The sequence below is a fragment of the Hirundo rustica genome, chromosome 22 (assembly GCF_015227805.2).
Source record: "Hirundo rustica isolate bHirRus1 chromosome 22, bHirRus1.pri.v3, whole genome shotgun sequence".
NCBI lineage: Eukaryota > Metazoa > Chordata > Aves > Passeriformes > Hirundinidae > Hirundo > Hirundo rustica.
Window position 1 is genome coordinate 4,409,865 of NC_053471.1, and position 19,362 is coordinate 4,429,226.

At 48.5% G+C, this 19,362-nt stretch overlaps 1 protein-coding gene across 1 annotated transcript in view; it reads right to left on the minus strand.

The window, feature by feature from the left end:
- The window catches only part of PRDM16 (PR/SET domain 16), a 278,206-nt gene that overhangs the window by 26,809 nt on the left and 232,035 nt on the right, over positions 1–19,362 (minus strand). The window contains exons 4-7 of the mRNA XM_058423363.1: positions 13,500–13,602; positions 8,230–8,428; positions 3,849–3,996; positions 2,763–2,916 (exon numbers count right to left, since the gene is read on the minus strand). Coding sequence (XP_058279346.1) covers positions 2,763–2,916; positions 3,849–3,996; positions 8,230–8,428; positions 13,500–13,602 — 604 coding nt within the window. The remainder of the gene's footprint in view (positions 1–2,762; positions 2,917–3,848; positions 3,997–8,229; positions 8,429–13,499; positions 13,603–19,362) is intronic.

A 19,362-nucleotide genomic window follows, 5' to 3' on the forward strand; every position in this document is an offset into this window, starting at 1 on the left:
CGTTTTCTTTAACGACCTGTAAATACCAAGCTTTCAAAACACGGATTTTTATGACCCCTCTTCACCTCCAGACTTTGCTGCTGTGGAAGAAACGGGGCAAAGCCAGACAGAAATCCCACACCAAACTTTTCTACACATCAAAACGCTGTGGCTTTTTTATTATCTGGTGCCTCTTTCAACATGGGAATAAATGTGGTGGTGAATTAACACACTCCTTCCCCCGGGGAACTGCTGTTATCACCCTTTTGTGAGCAGGGAAACCGAGACAAAGCAGGGGAAGGACGTTGTTTGGGGCTGGACAGGCAAGGACACGAATCCAAGTTCTGACACTCCAGCTCAGGGACTGCTCATGCTCCTTCCTTCCTCCAGGCTTTACTGAAAGCTTCCTGTGAGCATGATTTCCCCTGTATTTTCTCCTAAATCTTTCCTAAATCTTTAAGATTTACTTCAGTGCTTGAATATTGAATGACTGGTGGGAGAGTATTTCACTAGCGGCTCTGAAAATATAATTATATTATAAATTTCAATTGAAATTCGAAGCAGAGATGGATAAAATTTAGTGAATTTGACATTTCAGTTCCGATGAGCACCCCAAAATCCAAAGGAGTATCACTGAAGGCTCTGCTTTCTGACTGCACTGTAAATTTAGGCTGCACTGTCTGGCCCCAGAGTATTTCATTGTTGGGCCCTGACAGAGCCCCGAGCTGCAGGGAGACACAAACAGGACAAGAAAGTCAAACACAGGAGTTTGGCTGTTTGAGCCAATACTAATTTTTGGCAATCACAGTTTAAAATCTCGGATCAGGTCTCCTGAACTGCTCTCAGGGCACGCACAGAGTTTTATGGCTGCTGCAAGTAGCAGCAAGACTTGCAAAGAAAGGGTTTGTTTTACTTTTTTTGCTCAGTTTTAAAGGGTTTTCTTAAACAATATCCAAACAGAGTTCTTTTGGAAGGAAGCACTACTGAATTTATTTTCCATGAAAATTCAGCACTACTGAATTTTATTTCTGTGATAATCTATTAAGTTTTTTTTTTGTTTGTTTTTTTTTTTTTTTTTTTCCCCAAGGGAATCAGTAATCACCTTTCCTGGAACTGGTAAAAAAGAAAAAATCTGTGGATGTGGCACTTAGGAACGTGGTTTACTGGTGAACACAGCAGTGCAGGGTTAGGGGTTGGACTTGTTGATCTCAGAGGGCTTTTCCAACTATAACCATTCTGTGATTCCAGGAATCTTCCATTTTTCACCCCAGGAATTTTTGCTAGATATATAAATACTGCACATCATTCCCTAAAGAGAAGTTCTAGAGCTCTGGGAGCTCCCATCGTCCTTCTAAAATACGGAAAACGGGAAAAATTCTGTTAAATCTCCGATTATCCAGTGATTTGGTAATTCCACGTGGAACGGCCTCTCCTGCCCTCCTGATTCCTGCAGTTATAAAGTTACAGGTTTGGGGTCTTTTGAAAGCCAAATATAATATTGTAAAAAATTAAACACAAACAGTTTTCTTGCCCCGAACAGGGGGGAAAAAAGAACCGGCTTCCTTGTGAATCCAGCCGCGTGGATTTGAAGTTGTTAATGGGTTCCACATTGATGGACAAAACAACCTGACCGGGCAGAATCCCGCTGCAGTTGTTCCACACCTGATTTGGTCTGACAGCTCCCTAATTCTGATGAGGTGAGAGTGAGGAGATTATGAGGAGAAATCCCTCATCTCCCTGCAGCAACCCTGGGAGTCAAATTATCCCTTTCATGTGCCCAGTGAAAGATTGCAGCAAAATGAGCGAGAGGAGCGTTTCTTCTTCCTGTGCTGACACCCAGCTGATCATCTCAGGGCACTGATTATCTCGGGACACTAATGAAATGAGTCTCCCAGGATATTCCTGCATGCTGTTCCCATTATTCCAACAGGGAAAAGTAAAAAGGCAGGAGTGGGCTCAGTGGCTTCCCTACCCTAACATCAAAGCCTGGAATCAAACCCAGATCCCGGCCCGTGCCTGAGCGACGTGTTCTGAAGTGTCAGGAAGTGATCCCTAAAGTTCCTGGAGCTTTGTTGTGACACCATCCACCTCCCTGCACAGTCGTCCAAACCCAATAGGTGCTGTGTCAATTAAAAAAATGTACAGCCCCGGGAATGACAGGGAGTGAGATGGGTGGCTCTCCAGGGAAAATGCCCTTCTGGAAATATCCCACCGAGGAGAGCACTGAGGACACAGTTCATCTGCTGTTTATTTGGCTCCCAGTATTATCTAGATGAAACATGCAGTAAATAAAGAAGAAAAAAAACCTTCCTTTTTAAAAAAAAACACATTCTCATTTCTGTGATTATTCCAAGTTCCTTACAACAGCTCCAGGATTTGAGGCACCCCTGCAAAACATTTCGATCAGGCTGTGCCAGCTATTTATTTATGCCACCAACAGGAACATTCAAAAGCGATTAAGGCAAAAAAAAAAAAAAAAAAAAAAAAAAAAAGATGAGAGAAATAAAAGATATGAGAAAAACGGCATCGCTGTGACCGCTGAGAGACTCGGCTTTTAACTTGTCAAGAAAGTCAAAAAGTGCCACGAATGTTTACTGAAAAAACAGGGGAGCATGCAGGAAAAAAAAAAAAAGAAAAAAAAAAAAAGAAAAAAGAAGAAAAAAAATCATCTTGTGCTCTGAGCTATAAAATTACAACAGCCGGGGATGGCAGGGCTGGGGGGCCCCCGCAGGAACCCTGCAATTACAGCCAGCGCCGGGCTGGTGAGGGCCGTGACAACTTACATATGAAAGGTTTGACAGTGCTGTGGATGTGCTTGTGCTGCTTGAGGCCCGAGGAGGTGGCGAAGGTCTTGCCGCAGTCGGGGCAGGCGTGGGCCCGCGCCCCCACGTGCTGTGAGCGGATGTGCCGCTGGAGGTTGCTGGGGTCCGTAAACACCTGCGGGGGAAAATGCCTTCAGGAGGAGGGGAATAGCATGAGGACAAGAGCCGACGCGTGAAAAAGTTATTTTGTTAGGTTTTTTTGGTTTTTTTTTTTTTTCAGTGCTGCTCATGGCTTGAGGAGCGCGGGGTGGGCAGGTGAGAACGGGTCATGAGGAAGCTCTGCCAGGCTGTGGCACCTCCTCAAGTGTGTGGTGCTCATGGTTTTACAGGTCTGTGGCACATCCCTGAGTGTGTGGAGCTCATGGTTTCACAGGTCTATTGTACCTCCTTGAGTGTGCGGAGCTCATGGATGAACAGGTCTGTGGTACGTCTCTGAGTGTGTGGTGCTCACGGTTTGACAAGTCTGTGGTACCTCCTTGAGCGTGTGGTGCTCATGGTTATACAGGTCTTTGTTCACCCACACCTGCCCAGCACAGCCCTCACCACCACCCCAGTACCCAGCTGGGAATGGCCAAAGGGGAGTGGGTTGCGAGAGGGTTGAGCTCCAGACCCCAAGAGAGACTCCCAGGACAGTGAGGACACCTCTTCTCCCTGGGACAGGGACAGCGGGATCACCTCTCCCTGTATCACCCTGCTCTGGGCCAGCATGGGCCACCCATCCTGTGCCACCCTCGCCCAGGTCCCATGCCCTCTCCAGGTAACTCCCCCTACAGACACTGTCCTGCACCCTTTTCCCCAAATCCCGATGCCCTCCCTCAGGAGAATCCTCTCACAGATGCTGTGTCCTGCACCCTTTTCCCCAAATCCCAGTGCCCTCCCTCAGGAGAACCCTCTCATGGACGCTGTGTCCTGCACCCTTTTCCCCAAATCCCAGTGCCCTCCCTCAGGAGAACCCTCTCACAGATGCTGCGTCCTGCACCCTTTTCCCCAAATGCCGGCGTCCTCCCCCAGGTGAAGCCCCCCAGGGTGACCCTGTCCTCACTGTACCTTAACACAATTTTCACATTCAAACCGTTTCCCACTGTCGTGAGACATTTGGTGACGAATCAGGTTGGATTTCCAGTTGAAAGCCTTGGGACACTGGTCACACTTGTACTCCCTCTCCTCGGTGTGGATCACCATGTGCTGCTCCAGGCTGGGAAAGAGACACAGGCTGAAAGGAGGCGCCGAGGCAGGTCTGAGACCCAGAGAGGTGACAGGGATGGTGACAGAGAACCAGCTGTGGGGCCTGGGCGGTTTCCAGTCACCTGGTGCCTCAGAGCAGGAAGGGATTCATCGACTGTGAGAAGGGCAATGACACCCAAACACCATTTGAGGTTTTTGATATTTATTTCATGGGTGGAAGATGCCCTGTTCTGCTTTAAAATGATGCTGTGTTTTACGCTATTCCTTATTAAAACCTGAGTCTGTTCTCAGGGGCAAAAAGAAAAGTAAACTCAGCACTGAGCCTGCAGGTTCTCGAGGGGGAAAATGGGCACTTTGTGACCAAAACTTCTGTGGCATCCCCCTGGGGAAAGGAAAGATGTTTGCTGCTGCTGAGGCTCTCACGTGTCCATTTCCACGGGCACCCTGCCCACGGCTTCCCAGAACACAGGGACTCACCGTTGGGAAGAAACACGATAAGGTGCAAACACGTTTCACTTCTAAATGTCAGACATCTTCAGTTACTTCACTCAGCAATTTCTCCTTCTGCCAGCTGGCAGCGTCTCCAGACTGGGGGGGGATGATGGCAATCCCGAGTGGCTGCTGGCCAGTGTGCCACGGGAAACCTGCACCTCCCTGCCCAGGAATCCTGCACCTCTCAGACAGAAATCCTGCACATCTCAGGCTGGGAATCCTGCTCCACTCAGGCCAGAAATATTGCATATCTTATGCCAGGAATTCTGCATCTCTATGGTCAGAAATTCTGTTTCTTTCAGGCCAGGAATCCTGTACATCTTAGGCAGAAATCCTGCATCTCTCATGCCAGGAATCCTGCACCTCTCAGGCTAGGAATCCTGCACCTCTCAGGCCAGGGATCCAGTTCCTTTTAGGCTGGGAATCCTGCACCTCCCGGACAGAAATCCTGCTCCTCTCAGCCCTGGCATCTTGGAGGCCAGGAATCCTGCACTTCTATGGCCAGGAATCCTGCACTTCTCGGTCTGGGAATCCTGCATCTCTCAGGTCAGGAATCCTGCACATTTCAGGCCAAGAATCCTGTTCCTCTCAGTCTGGGAATCCTGCACTTCTTGGATTGGGAATTCTGCACCTCTCAGGCCAGCCCTGAGAAACAAGGGAAGGAAACCTGCATCCTTTGCTTCCTTTGGGGCAGGTTAACAGGAGTTACAAACACTACTCTTACTGTGAGTTCTAAAAAAAAAAACCCACCAGCTCACATGGAATCTGCTCCTGCCTGACACCCTACACACGGATATTAAACAATTCCTACAGAACTTTAAAGCGTGGCTGTATTTTTACAGAAACATTGAAGCTGAACACTGCTGGGAAATCCTGACAGTCTTCATTAAATGCCACAGGGAAAATATTCCCTGGGTACTCCCAGCGAGCTGAGGGGTTCAGGATCCCAGGAATCCTGTCAGCCTTGGTCACTCAACACCCAAAACTCCTCCCTTGGAGCACCAGCCCTGATCCCAGCCAGATAATTCATATTCATGGGCATGCCCCTCATAAACTGCCAACCCACTCCTTGAAAGCAGCAATACTCGTCTTGCTCAAGAAATGGTGCTCTTGAAACGAGCAGATTTTTAACACACACAAAGTAACACAAACCTTTCATATGCACATCCAAAAATACGCTCCTGTTAACTGTGATTTATGAGTTTATTTCGAGCAAATATGGACAAGCTAATATGCTGTTTAGAGGCAAGTACCTACTGGGATTAGCAAAACATTTATTTATTTAGTCAGCTGCTAAATGCTCAATTTCAGGTCCCCAGTGGCATCCTTGATTTCATCTGTATTCACTTCGAAAAATTCTAAGACCATCCAGGCACTCTGAGCGGGTTTATTTTGTGTTTTAGTGACTTTAAACTTGGCAGATTGATGTGGACATTTCCTCCCCACCCCACCAATCCACCACCGTGTCAAAGGTTGTACGGGGATGCTGCTGACTCTCTTTTCCTTTGTCAAAAAAAAAAAAATCACCTTTATATTACTTATCCCAAAATATTGGGTTTAAAAGGCAAAATCCCAAGGCCCCAGTGCCAGTTCAGACCCCTGGGGAGGCAGGAATACACAGAGGGCACAACATTTCAAACATTTCAAAAGGTTATTTCCTAGTTAACATAAAAAATAGGGAGCGCTGGAAGCTCAAGATGAGAGAGCTCCTGACACTGATAGATAAAAGAATTGGAGCTTTTGCTAAATCTGTAATATTGAAAGCATTTGAAGGAAGTTCTCCTTGTCTCGTCAGGTAAAATAATTAAGAAAAATTATGGGCTCTTATTCCTAATAAGAGTACCCAACGTAGAGACAGGAGTGAGGGGTAAAGATGCCACACTGGGCCAAGAGGATCCTGCACAGGAATCCCAGGATCCATCCCAGATTCTACAACTCCCAAGCTCTTTTCCACGCAGGTACTGGGAATACTCTGTAGGCTTCGCCTTTCTCTGCATTTTTTTAAAATAGATTTTTTTCCCCCCTCACTTCCTCACCCAGATCAAAGAGCTGAAAGTATCGATGTAATTAAGTTCAAAGTGACAAGTGCAGGGTTCTAAATGTTAACCTGAAGTGAAACAGGCCTTACACGGGCTCTCACCTCGAGGTTTTTGCTCTGAGAAGGGATTGCCAGCTCTCACAGTTTTATAACAAATCTTGTGGTGCACGGGGTTTGTTCACCCAAGAAGGCAAAAGAAATGAGAATGTGAGAACTTCAGCCTCCGGTAAACACAGAAAACTCTGCTTTTATAGAATTTTATAAAGGCTTTTATCAAGGCTTAGGATGCAAATAAACACAATCTTAAAGTGATTAAAAAAACCCCTCGACTTTTAAAGCTGGCTCCTAATGATTAACTATTTGAGTCTCACTTTGCCAATGAATTAGATAGCTCAGAGATCGCTGCTTTAAAGCTGCATTTCATTACTACTGCATTCTGCTTTAAAAAAATTCAGATTTTCAGTTAAAACCTGAGTTAAAATATTTTCACTTTTTAAGAGAAGTTTAATTCTTGTTTAGAGTTTCCATATAATCATAATAACTGATTAATGGTTGCAAATTAAAAAATGAAATGGGGAATATTCAATTTTTTTTTTTCCCTTTTCACACTGCTATCACAAGAACATTTGGTGGACACGAAGAAGATTAAAAATTTGATTAGAATAGAATTTTTAAATTGTTCCTTCCAGATCAAACAGTTTTTGGCTGTACTATGGGTTCTTAGGGCATCAACACCTCTTTAAACCCACTCCTCTCAAATGACCAAGAATTAAATTTAGAAGAAGCCTTTGTGCACATTTTGACTGAACTAATATTGGTGTTATTTTCCTTCAGAATGAGAGCACAAGAGAGCAGATGTTGGAAAGATCCCACAGAGGTGTCTCCGAAAAGAACCCCTTAAACTTCCCACCAACAACCCTTGGGTGCTTCTACCAGCGGGCAGTGAAAAGCACCAGTCTGTGAAATCAAGGTGGAATAAAACACTGCCCAACAGCTACAGGGGGTCCCGAAGGGAACATTCCTAAACCCTGTAGGGAAAGGAAAGGCTGATCCCAAAAGGAGCCTTCCTAAAGCCTGTGGAGGAAGGAAAGGTTTATCCCAAAAAGAACATTCTGGAATGTTATGGAGAAAGGAAAGGTTGATCCCAAAAGGAACATTCCTAAAGCCTATGGAGGAAGTAAATTTTCTATGGAAAAAGGAAAGGTTTATCCCAAAAGGAACATTCCTAAAGCCTATGGAGGAAGTAAAGTTTTCTATGGAAAAAGGAAAGGTTGATCCCAAAAGAACATTCCTAAAGCCTATGGAAGAAGGAAAGGTCTCTATGGAAGAAGGAAAGGTCTCTATGGAAGAAGGAAAGGTCTCTATGGAAAAAGGAAAGGTTGATGGCAAAAGAACATTCCTAAAGCCTGTGGAGGAAGGAATGGTTTATCCCAAAAGGAGCATTCTGAAGTGCTATAGAGAAAGGAAAGATGTCTATGGAGGAAGGAAAGGTTTATCCAAAAAAGAACATTCTGAAATTCTATGGAGAAAGTAATGGTTGATCCCAAAAGGAGTATTCCTAAAGCCTATGGAGGAAGGAAAGGTGTCTATGGAAGAAGGAAAGGTTTCCACGGAGAAAGGCTGATCCCTTCAGTCCTCCCCAGCTGCTCATCATCCCCCTTTGGCCAGGACGAGGAGGGGAGGCCAGAGGAGGGTCTGGCCCTCTGTGGGTACCTGTATTTGTTGGGGAACATCCTCTCACAGTCCTTGCACTCGTAGACCTGTCCATCTCCGAGGCTCTCCTGCTTGATCTCGTCGCTGAGGCTCTCGTACAGGGCGCCCACGGCGCTGCAGCCGTACTTCTTGTGGCGCCGCAGGTCCAGCTTGGACTGGAACAACTCATCGCAGTCCTCACAGCGGAACGAGGGCTCCTCTGCAACACACACACCAGCCCATGGTCAGCCCTGCCCCAGGAAACGCCACCAGCCTGCGCTGGCGGACCCAGAGAGGAGGCAAAGTGCCCCGAGCCCAGCAAACAAACAAACAAAGAGAGAATTTGCAAGTGAGAGGGGAGAGAACCCAAGGGAGGCTGTGCCAGCAGCTGCTTTCACTTTAAGCATTAAGAGAAAAAAAAAAAAATTAGATCACACAACCAGAGGAGATCTTGTTTTCTTTGTGTCTTGGCCTCTGCTGGGGTGGAGAGACCTACAGGGACTGGGGGACACACAAAATTCTGTGTTCATTGCGGAGCGCTGCTCACGTCTGCAAGGAGGGGGTTTGGAATTATGAACGAGGAGTTTTCCTCAGAAGGGGCTGCCAGGGAAAAAGGAACGAGCCAGACTCATATAAACACAGATAGTGAGAAAAGCAAACTGCCACAGCACAAACCTGGAGGAGCTTCTTTCTAAGAAATTGTCTGTCTAATGTTCTCCTCTTAATTTTCGACTGCAGGAGCTCAGTAGTCCCAGCCCAGAGCACCATGGAAGGAAGAGCAGGGAGCCAAAGGCTTTGTTGCTGTGCTCTTTGCTTTTTAAAAATTTATTTATTTATTTTAGAAGTTCTAATGCACATAATAAATTACTGTAGTCAAGGTCAAACAAATTAAAAAGAGGGCATCTATTATTAAGTTTACAAGGCAGCATCCTGACCGTGGTGCCAAGCCAAACAATCAGCTCGGAGCTGTAAATTTTCCAGGAGAACAAGCTCTGCGAGGGAGTGGGGATAGCTCTGGGTTTCTCCACCCTGGAACAGAAGCTTTCCAGCCCCCTCTGAGTCACTGGAGCCGCGTTTCCCTGTCCTCCCCTACCCTCTTCCTCCACGCTCCACCGCTCTGCCTGGTTCTCTTTTCCTGATAACTTCACTCCCAGAAGGAGCAGCCTGTGGTGAGCGCATTATCTCCGAGGGAGGAGTGGGAATATCCTGAGAGCTGCAGCCAAAGGCAATGCTGCCGTGGAGCTGGTCCAGTCCCTGCTCCGGGGACAGGGGATTTTGGGGTGGGATGTGGCCACGCTCACGTTCTCGGGACAAAATCCTCGACCCTTGAGTAAAGCTTTGCTTTAAAGTCCCCCCCTTGCACTTGTTTATACCGAATTTTGCACAACTGCAAGCACTTAGGCTGAGCTTTAGGGCTGGAATGGTGTTTTATATAAATCAGGGGTAATTTTGTTATGAGTGTGACAGGAGTGGAAGCACGCTCAGCGCCACACCCAGACACCTCCGTGTCCCCACCTGGGCACTCACCTCCCATCTCCCTTTCTCTGCTTAAAACTGAGTTTAAAACCGAGCAAGGCAAGGTCACAGAGGCTGCTGCAGCAGCGATGTGGGCAGAGGAAACCCTCTGCACACTCTGCACACCTACATGGAAAATATCGACACGGGGAAGGTCAAACGCAGCTGAAAAAGAAAGTATCACCAGAACTCAGCCAGCTCAGCCCTGCTGGGCATCCCAGCAGCCAGCCCAGGGCTCCCAGGGACACACACACCTGGCAGGGATGATCCCACAGGGATGCAGGAGCATCTCCCCAGCTGCACAGCAGAGGGGTGCAAAAAGAAATAAAGTCCAGCCAGTCAACAAAGGGATTTTGATTAAAATAAGAAGACCCGAGGGAAGAAAGAGTTAATTTTGGGACTTTATACACTCTGAAATTGCTGGCAGCAGCCTCACCATGAGGTGGGTCAGGCCCCCTGCTCTGCTCCTCAGAGAAATTCTCTTTACTGCATTTTGTAGAACAGGACCAACGTGTATCTCATGTGTTTTATGTCCCTGGGGAGGGAAAACTGGAAATCAGGACACCAATAACAGCAGTACTGAGAGCTGCTGCACCGCCTACCATTAAAATAATCCAAACTACATTTTATGAGTGAAAAGAAGAAAAAAAAAAAAAAAAAAAAAAGAGAAAAAAGTGTAGCATCAAACTCCAGAGACGTGGAACTGCTCTGGTGAGATGTTTCTCTACCTCAGAGCCAACGTTTCCTCTCTTTGGTCTCCTGTAAATGCAGCAGTGGCTTAACCAGGAAGGAATTTTTGGAGGAGCAACTGAAATCCTCCAGGCTGGGGAGCCCCTGGTCCCTTCCCCTCTTGACAAGCTCCTACCAAACTCCCAGCACCCCTCAAGCTCCACCTGGCAAACCACTGGACCTGAAAACACTTGGAATGGAGGAAACAGATTTTTTTTTTCCCCCCCTTCTTTTGACTTCAGAGAAAACGCAACAGAATTCCTTCCGCAATTCCGGGTGGAATTCTTCCTGCTTCAGTCTGAGATTTACATGATTAATTGCAGCTTGTTTCACCCAAGCTCTCCTCTAGGAAGCAGAAATCCTCTCTGGGTTTTGAAGAGCAGCCACGGAGAGTGATCTCCTCCCCACCTGGCTAAAGCTGTGTGAGTGACTCCCCTCCCACAGCACATCCTGACACTGCCCCGCTGCTCTTACAATGGCAATGACACATTTCTGTCCTTTCTCTGAGCCTACAGAGCACGGAAGGAGGTGAAATACGTTAATTGCCTCGAGAATATTTTGGAGACAATATTTTGCTCCTAGTTCACCTCGTCCTTTGCCAGATCTCGCCCGAGTCACACACGGTACAAGAGGACATCAAGCGCAGCAGCTTTTCCACAGGTGGGAAAGGTGGAGGGTAGGAAAAGCAGTTCCTGTGCTTCAGAGTTATTTGTGTTTGGAAAAAGAAATTTGTGTTGAAAGGAGACTTAGAGAGCTGACAAAAATGTGATTAAAAGCCTTGTAGCCACGTGTTATTCATGTTGCCACTGGCTATAAATCCTGTTTTGATGCTCAGACCGGCCAAAGAGAGGAAAAACTGATCAGGTGGGAGAGCAGCTGTGGCTGTTCCTGGATCCCTGGAATTGTCCAAGGCCGGGTTGGAGAGGGATTGGAGCAGCCTGGGGTAGTGGGAGGTGGGATAAGATCATCCTTCAGGTCCCTTTCAGCCCAAATCATTCCATGCTGACTTCTCCATATCCACCCCCATTCCCCTGGCATTCCGAGCTCCAGCAGGTCCCAGACCAGACTGCTCAATAAATACCCTGCAGGGGAAGGACCTGACCCTGGCTTAGGACCAGACCATCCCCTGCAAAACTGAAACCTAAAGCAGCGCAGAGGCTCAGGGCTGAGCCGAGCCCTGGCATTGTTTTTGTGTCTGTATCAAACACCCGCTTTCCAGACTCCAGGTTGGTTCAACTGTTCCTTTTTTTTTTTTTTTTTTCTGCCTGCAAGTACCAAAAATAAAAAGGTCGCCCTAGGAAAACAACTCCTCATTAAAGTTTCTCCCTTTCTTTAAGCATCACAAACGAAAATACTGCCCTTCACAAAGGTAACTGCCTCGGTGTGTGACAGGGAGAAGGGGCTGCGAAGAAAAGAACAACCCCAGCTACGCCGAAATTGCTGCCTGCTCTCCGTGTGTCGTGTTTGTCAAATCCACGGTTATATGTGCCTATCTGAAGTTCCATCAGTAACACTCAGGACAAAGCAGGAATGTAGCAGAAAAATAAATCAGCGCCTAATAGCTTTCAGAGAAACCAAGGGGAACACAATTATGTGGCATCTACATGCTAATCTACCAGACTCGAATCTCAAAGGAGTTCAAGTGCCCTACTCAAAATTCCTGCAGTGATAAGGGGTCTGCTGTGTTTGGCTGGGGTTGGGAGGAAAGATTTTTATGATAATTATCTTTGTGCGGAACAATTTTGCATTTTCTCTCCCGTTAATTCCGAAGTGAGCTGGGGGTGCGAGGCAGCAGGAAGATAGCCCTGCTGAAAGTAAAAAGTATTAAGGAGTCAAATATTTAATGCTGGCCCGGCATAATTTGACAGCAATTATGCAGCAAAAGCACTAGACGTTACCAGGAAGATCCAGATAAATGTTCCATAATGACAGAGATGGAAAACAAGGAGCACTTTTTGCTTGTTCACGTAAAAGCCTGTTAGAAACTGAAATGCAGAACAGCGGTGAGTTTTCATTCAGATTTCTCCTTGACATTAAAAAAAAAAAAAAAAAAAAAGGCAGAAATTATTCATCTCCGTGTGTTGGTCTTGAGGAAATCATTAACTTTTTTTTTTCTTTTTTTTGTGGGGGGAGAGCAGTGAAAAAATAGTCCCAAACTTGTTATGTGTGAGGCAGTAAAATACCACACGTCACCACCAGCCCTTCAGCAAACGAACTTCTAGAAGCACAAATCCTCAAACTGTCCTGTTTTCCAGAAATATTGGAAGCTAATTGTGCAGGCTTTGACTGTAAATTTGCATCAGAAATTATACTTATATACAGGTAAAAGAAAATAAATGCATTGTGGGAGGCCCAGAGAGAACTCCAATTCCATGAATTAATTTTATGGAGAATTTTTTTCCAACTACTAACTTAAAAACACCTGGTAAATGAGAATGTGCTGATAGAAATAAATCATTGAATAATGATGTTGGGCACATCCTTCCCAGTTTTCCTCAGAGATCACTTCCTTGCACAGCATCCATATTGTCAGTCTTGGATGAATGTGGGAAAAAGCATCCTAAGAGAGGAAAATCAGTGCTGGGAGCACTCCTGGAATTGCAGAACACTCCATGCATGTGTCCTGCTACCTGCTCACAGCTGCTGCAGAGAAAGATGAGGTGTCTTTATTCCAGCAATGATCATTTGAGTGATGACTCTTCAACCCCCTGCCTGGACCCTCCTTTTCCAGATTCCCCAAATCTCAGCAGGCTGGGGTTTTCCACGTCTTGGGATGGTTTGGCCATTTTTATAACACCCAAAGGCACCTCTGGTCATATCCAAACCCGCAAAGAGAAGGAAACGAAGCTCCTTGAGGCTGATACAAACTCAGTATTGTGGACTGAGCCTCTCTCCCCAGGGAAAGAGTGAAAATGAGCACAAAATGCAGACAGCGACGGAAGGGGAAGGTCCTGGCTCAGGTTTTGTCCCAGTCCTGCCCTGGCTGAGGGTCCCAGCAGTGCCAGGGGTGCTGCAGAGAGGAGCAGAAGCTCCTGGGGAGGCCTTACCTTCCATGCTGGGTGCCATGTTCCCCAGGGAATAACCTCCTTCCTTCAGGCACACCAGGAGCTCTTCTCCCGGCTCAATCTCCTTAATAACTTTATAATAGACCTGGGAATCACAAACAGAGCAGACACATTAAATACGCCATGGCTTGTGTTTTATACTTTATCAAATAACCCAAATTACTCCAGCTAACAGGAGAGGCTGTCCTTTAGTTTGGGATAATTGGGATAATCATTTTCCTGCCTTTATTTGACTCTTTGGGTGTCAGAGTTTCACAGGGCTTGGACAATAGAAAAATATTTTGGGCAGCAACCTCTCTCCCTCAAATTACAACAAATCTTCCCATTTTTTTTTTTTTTCCTGTCCTCCTATGAGCTCGGTGTGTTTGTCACAGTGAAGGGAAGATTGAACTGATGGGATTGTCACCTTTAAGGCTCTGCTCTCTGAGCCAAAATTGCCCTCATGATTAGAGCCGAAAGGTCACATCTCCACAGAACTATTTTGTCGATTATTCTGCCCAACTGCCTAGACCTGAGCCCTAAACACAGACGTGAACCCCTCCAAGTGAGCAGTTCACCCACATTCTGAGCTCCTGCCTGAGCACCTTGGACCTTCCAAAACGTCCTGAGCACAGCTCTGTTCATCTCCTGGACCTTTGTCATTGCACCAGGAGAAAACCCCAAAACAGAAACAGGATTCAGACAAGGGCAGAGCCCACACACCTCATCTTCAGTGTTCAAACCCCCCAGGAACCAGGGCAGTGGGTCCAGTGACAGCTGGGTCGCACCTGAGCAGGTCCCTGTGGCCTCATTCCCTCCTGTGTGCCTGCTCCAGGAGCTCCATGGCTTTTATCCTGAGGAGATTCAGTGTCCTCCGTTTTTTCCCCAAATTTTGGGGGTACACAGAACCTTGTCCTAACACAGTACCCTGAGAATTCACCTGATCACAGTTACTGACTGCCAGGGTTTTTTTAGCACTGCGTTTAACAGCAATCCAAGAAATTCCTTTTCAGGGTAAAAACCACATTTCACCCAGAACAATTCCCTAAATTTGCTGTCACTCTGCCTCTGCCAGCCTGTGTTTGTGGGGAAGGAACACAGCTCCTAAATTCCTGCCTGGGTTGCATTAATTGTGTCACCACGATGCATTTCTCTTCCTAGAGTCCCTTTCCCTCCCTCCCTGGCACGGAACACGAGGCTTTGGCAGACGCCCCAGGCCCGGTGGGAGCAGCAGCTGCCCGGGGTGCTCCCAAAATTGTCCTGCCCAACCCGGAGCTGCAGCGAGATGTGACAACAGGGAGAGGGATGAGATTCCAGGGACGGGCGGCTGCAGGGACGGGGAACATCCCTCCTAGAGCAGCAGGGACACAGGATATCCCTCTGAGAGCTGCAGGGACATGGGACATCCCTCCTAGAGCAGCAGGGACACAGGATATCCCTCTGAGAGCTGCAGGGACATGGAACATCCCTCCTAGAGCAGCAGGGGCACAGGATATCCCTCTGAGAGCTGCAGGGACATGGGACATCCCTCCCAGAGCTGCAGGGACGAGGGACATCGCTCCCAAAATTTCAGGGACAGGAGACATCGCTCCCAGAGCTGCCGGGACACAGGATATCATATCCCTCCCAGAGTTTCGGGGACAGGGGACATCGTTCCCAGAGCCACCGTGGAGCGCGGTTACCGCTCAGAACTTTCCCTCCACACCGAGGTCAGGAAGCACCCGAGCGATCAGCCCGCGATCCGCCCCAGTCACCGCTCCGGTTACCCCAGGAGCGCCCGCAGCTCCCCGAGAGAAGCCGGTCCCCATCCCGCGGGATAATTACGAACGGAGCCGGTCCCCATCCCTCGGGGTAATTAACACGCTCCGCCGCCCCTGCCGCTGCCCGGCGCCTCCCGATGCCGCTCCCAGCGGCCCTACCGGGGCTCCCACCTCTCCCCGGGACACACCGAGGAAAAGTTACCGGTGGGGAGCGCTCCTGCAGCTGCCGGGACCGGGACCGGGATGGGGATGAGCATTGGGATCCGGATTTGGATCGGGATGGGGATCGGGATGAGGATGGGGATCGGGATGAGGATGGGGATTGGGATCGGGATGGGGATTGGGATCGGGACGGGGATCAGTTTATCCGGGAGCGCGGCCCCTGCCCGCCCCAGCAGGTGGCAGACGCCGCCCGTCACCGGCCCCGCACCGCCGCGGGGACCCCGCCGCTCCCTCGGAGCCGGTCCCGGGCAATGTGAACGGAGCGGGCCGAGCCGAGCCGGGCCGAGCCGGGCCGGGCCGGGCCGGGTTCCCCTGACCTGCTCGCTCCTGTCCCGCGGCCGCTGCGCTGCTCCGGTGCCGGCGGTCGGGCCGGTCGGGGGGAGGGAAGGGAAGAGGAGGGAACGGGAGGGGAGGGAAGGGAAGAAGGGCAGCCGGGCCGTGTGTGTGCAGCAGCTCCAAGGCCGGGGCAGACGGAGTCACAGCCGCCCACAGGAGCGGTCACCGCGTGCTGCGGGGCGGCCCCGACCGGGAGATGCGGTACCGGGTGCTGTGACGCTGCCCTGAGCGGGGTAGAGACCCTACCGAGCACCCGGTACAGCCCTCACCGAGCACCCGGTACAGCCTTTACCGAGCACCCGGTACAGCTTTCACCGAGCACCCGGTACAGCCCTCACCGAGCACCCGGTACAGCCTTTACCGAGCACCCGGTACAGCCCTCACCGAGCACCCTGTACAGCCTTTACCGAGCACCCGGTACAGCTTTCACCGAGCACCCGGTACAGCTTTTACCGAGCACCCGGTACAGCCCTCACCGAGCACCTGGTACAGCCCTCACCGAGCACCCGGTACAGCCCTCACCGAGCACCCGGTACAGCCTTCACCGAGCACCCGGTACAGCCTTTACCGGGAGCTCGGGTGCAGCCATAACCGAGCTCTGTGACACTGCCCTGACCGGGGTACAGCCCTTACCGAACGCTCTGTACAGCCCTTTTTGGGGAGCTCCGGTGCATCCCTTACCAAACGCTCTGTACAGCCCTTTTTGGGAGCTCTGGTGCATCCCTTACCGAACACCCTGCACAGCCCTTTTTGGGGAGCTCCGGTGCATCCCTTACCGAACGCTCTGTACAGCCCTTTTTGGGGAGCTCCGGTGCATCCCTTACCGAACACTCTGCACAGACCTTTTCGGGAGCTCCGGTGCATCCCTTACCGAACACTCTGCACAGCCCTTTTCGGGAGCTCCGGTGCATCCCGTTCCTCCCCGGCTGTTTGCCGTCCCTCCCTCCCTCCCGGCCTCCCCGCAGCGAGCTCACCCAAGTATCGGTGCCTGAGCACCCAGCACTGCCCGGCCATCCCTCACCGCGGGTTTCAGAGCAGGGAAGGTCACAAACACAAAGATTTGGGATGGGAAATGAGATCCCGCTGCTGGCCGTTGGTAAAATGCCCCCAGCTGCCCTGACACCCATCCCTGCGCCTGCCAGAACCCTCGCTGTAATTCCACCAGGGTTTTCCACTGGTTTGCGGACAGTTCTGCCAGCGCAGACACGCCTGTCCTCGTCCAGATGAGAGTCCAAAAATGGGATTTGGTGTGGGCAGGATCTGGGCATCTCCCCAGACCTCAGGTGGAAAGCCCTGAGCAGCGCCAGGCTGACACAGGACACACACCTGTGCACAGGTGAGAGCGGTTCTGAGAGACCCCTGCTCCACCCGGCCCGGGGAGTTAATTTCTGGGGATTCCACTGCAAAATAAAAAGCCGTCTAAAATTTTCCTTTTTCTCATTGTCTTTTTCATTTGCACTTCAGTGCTCCTCCCTTCTTGTTCTACAAGAAAAGCTCTTCCCAGGGCCAAACCACACCGAGCTTAGCAGGAAAAGTGCCTGAAAAAAACCCCAAAATGCAGTCTAGGAGTGAGCCCAGAGCTCAGGACTGATTGGGATAAACAAAACTCAAGATGGGCCAAGCCAAGAGGAAAAAAATTAAAGTAAACTAAACTAAACTAGACTAAACTAAACTAAACTAAAATAAAGTAGGTATTAACAGGTATTAACATTAATAATGTTTCTTGTGCAGCTGGCAACCCAAACCAGCACTAAAACATCAGCCGTGATCTAAAAGGTCCATCAAGTTCAGAGATAGATTCACAGATTTTACAGGGGGAAAAATCCTTCAGAATTCCCCTGCCAAGGGCTGACACTGCCCTGGTCTCACCCTTTAGCTCCTTTTCCTGTCCTGTTTGTTCTCAGAACAAAGTAGCTCCTTGTTTTCAAAACGTCCAGAAATATAGGACAGGCTCCTTTAATGATCAGGGAAAAGTTGGATTCTGCTGGAGTCACATTAATTTCATCAAACATTTCATTATGATAATTAACTTCATCTTTCAGTCATGCTACTGATAGTCTGGGCTCATCAAAGCCTTTTTCTTTTTTTTTAAATTATTTTTTCTGTCGTGCACTGAAAAAGCTCAAATTTACTAATCCAGCGGAAGATTTACATTCATAAATCAATTCTGGTTGTTTATAGAAAAGTTCCACGCTTGATCATTTCGTGTTTCCCACCACAGCACGGGCAGCTCTCCAAATTGCCAGCTTTGTTTGACACTAAATAGTTAACGGGATAAGTAGGGTTGCGTGGTACTGAGAATACTCCTTTTCTTGAGTTTGATCAAAATTATTCTGGGCACGGGGTGGTGAGGAAAGAAAAAAAATAGAAGGAAAGCAAAAAACCTCAAAAAAACCCCATAAAAAAACTTCAACACCCCCCAAAACAAACCAACAACCAAAACAAACAAACAGAAAGGGAAAGTAGAAGTAACTCAGAGGAATCCCGTTCCAGCCGGGGATCTGCTGTGGATGTGAACTCAGGGCAGCAGAAATCAGGCTCTGGCTGTCTAATTTTGCTGCTAGGACAGAACAGTTTGGTACAATCACCAAAATATCGACCACAACACCCACACTCTGGGGCTGCTCTCACTCAGAGCCCAGCACCACCTCATCTTCCTGCTGAGAAAGAGTCCTGGAGCAGAACTGGGAATGAGGTTTAACCGTTCCCAGAGTCACGGCAAGGGATGGAGATGGAACAGTGAGGGGGAAAAGCCCAGCCCATAACTACCTCATTTATTAGGGCCCTTCCTAAGAACCAGCCCCGTTTCCCTGCTGCAGGGATTCATCTGAGCTTCCACACGTTTGTACTTCAGGTGGAAAAAAAGAGCATTAAAAGGGGAGAGGGCGGCTGCTGTGTTCCCCTGAAGATCAAAAACCCACCCACAAACACATCAGCGGCAGCAGAGGAGCTCAAAAACTCAAACCCAGCCTGAAAAAAGGTTCTTTGTGTCCTTGCCTCACCAATAACTCACTCCACGGGCAGCCCAGTGAGGATTTGTCCCTCCTGCTCCCTCAGATCTGTCCGTGTATCCAGCTCTGGACACAAAAATTTGGCCCTGTGAATGTCCAGCCAGGACAGGGCTGCGCATTTTGCTTTTGTTCCTGTGTTTTTCCTCCCTTGGAATTGTCTCCCCTTTGTTTCTACTCAGCCACATTGATTCTGATTTCCTCTCTTTAAGGCTCTTCGTGACATACTTGGGAATCCTGACTGGAGTTCCCAAACCTCTGTAAAATAAACCCAAAATCTCTGCATTGCACTCGCACCTCACACTGGCTGATAAAATAGAGGCCTGATTTTTTTTCCTGTCTCCTGTTACTCCTTATTTTCCCCCCCCAAATCTGCACCCCAACTAAAAACAGGCAGCTGTCACCCTGACTATTATTAATATATAACAATTATATCAATGGCCTTGAATATAATGATTATATATTATAAATAATAAATAATTATAATGATTATATATGATAAATATATTATTACGTAGATTCTGTTTAGTATTTCAGACT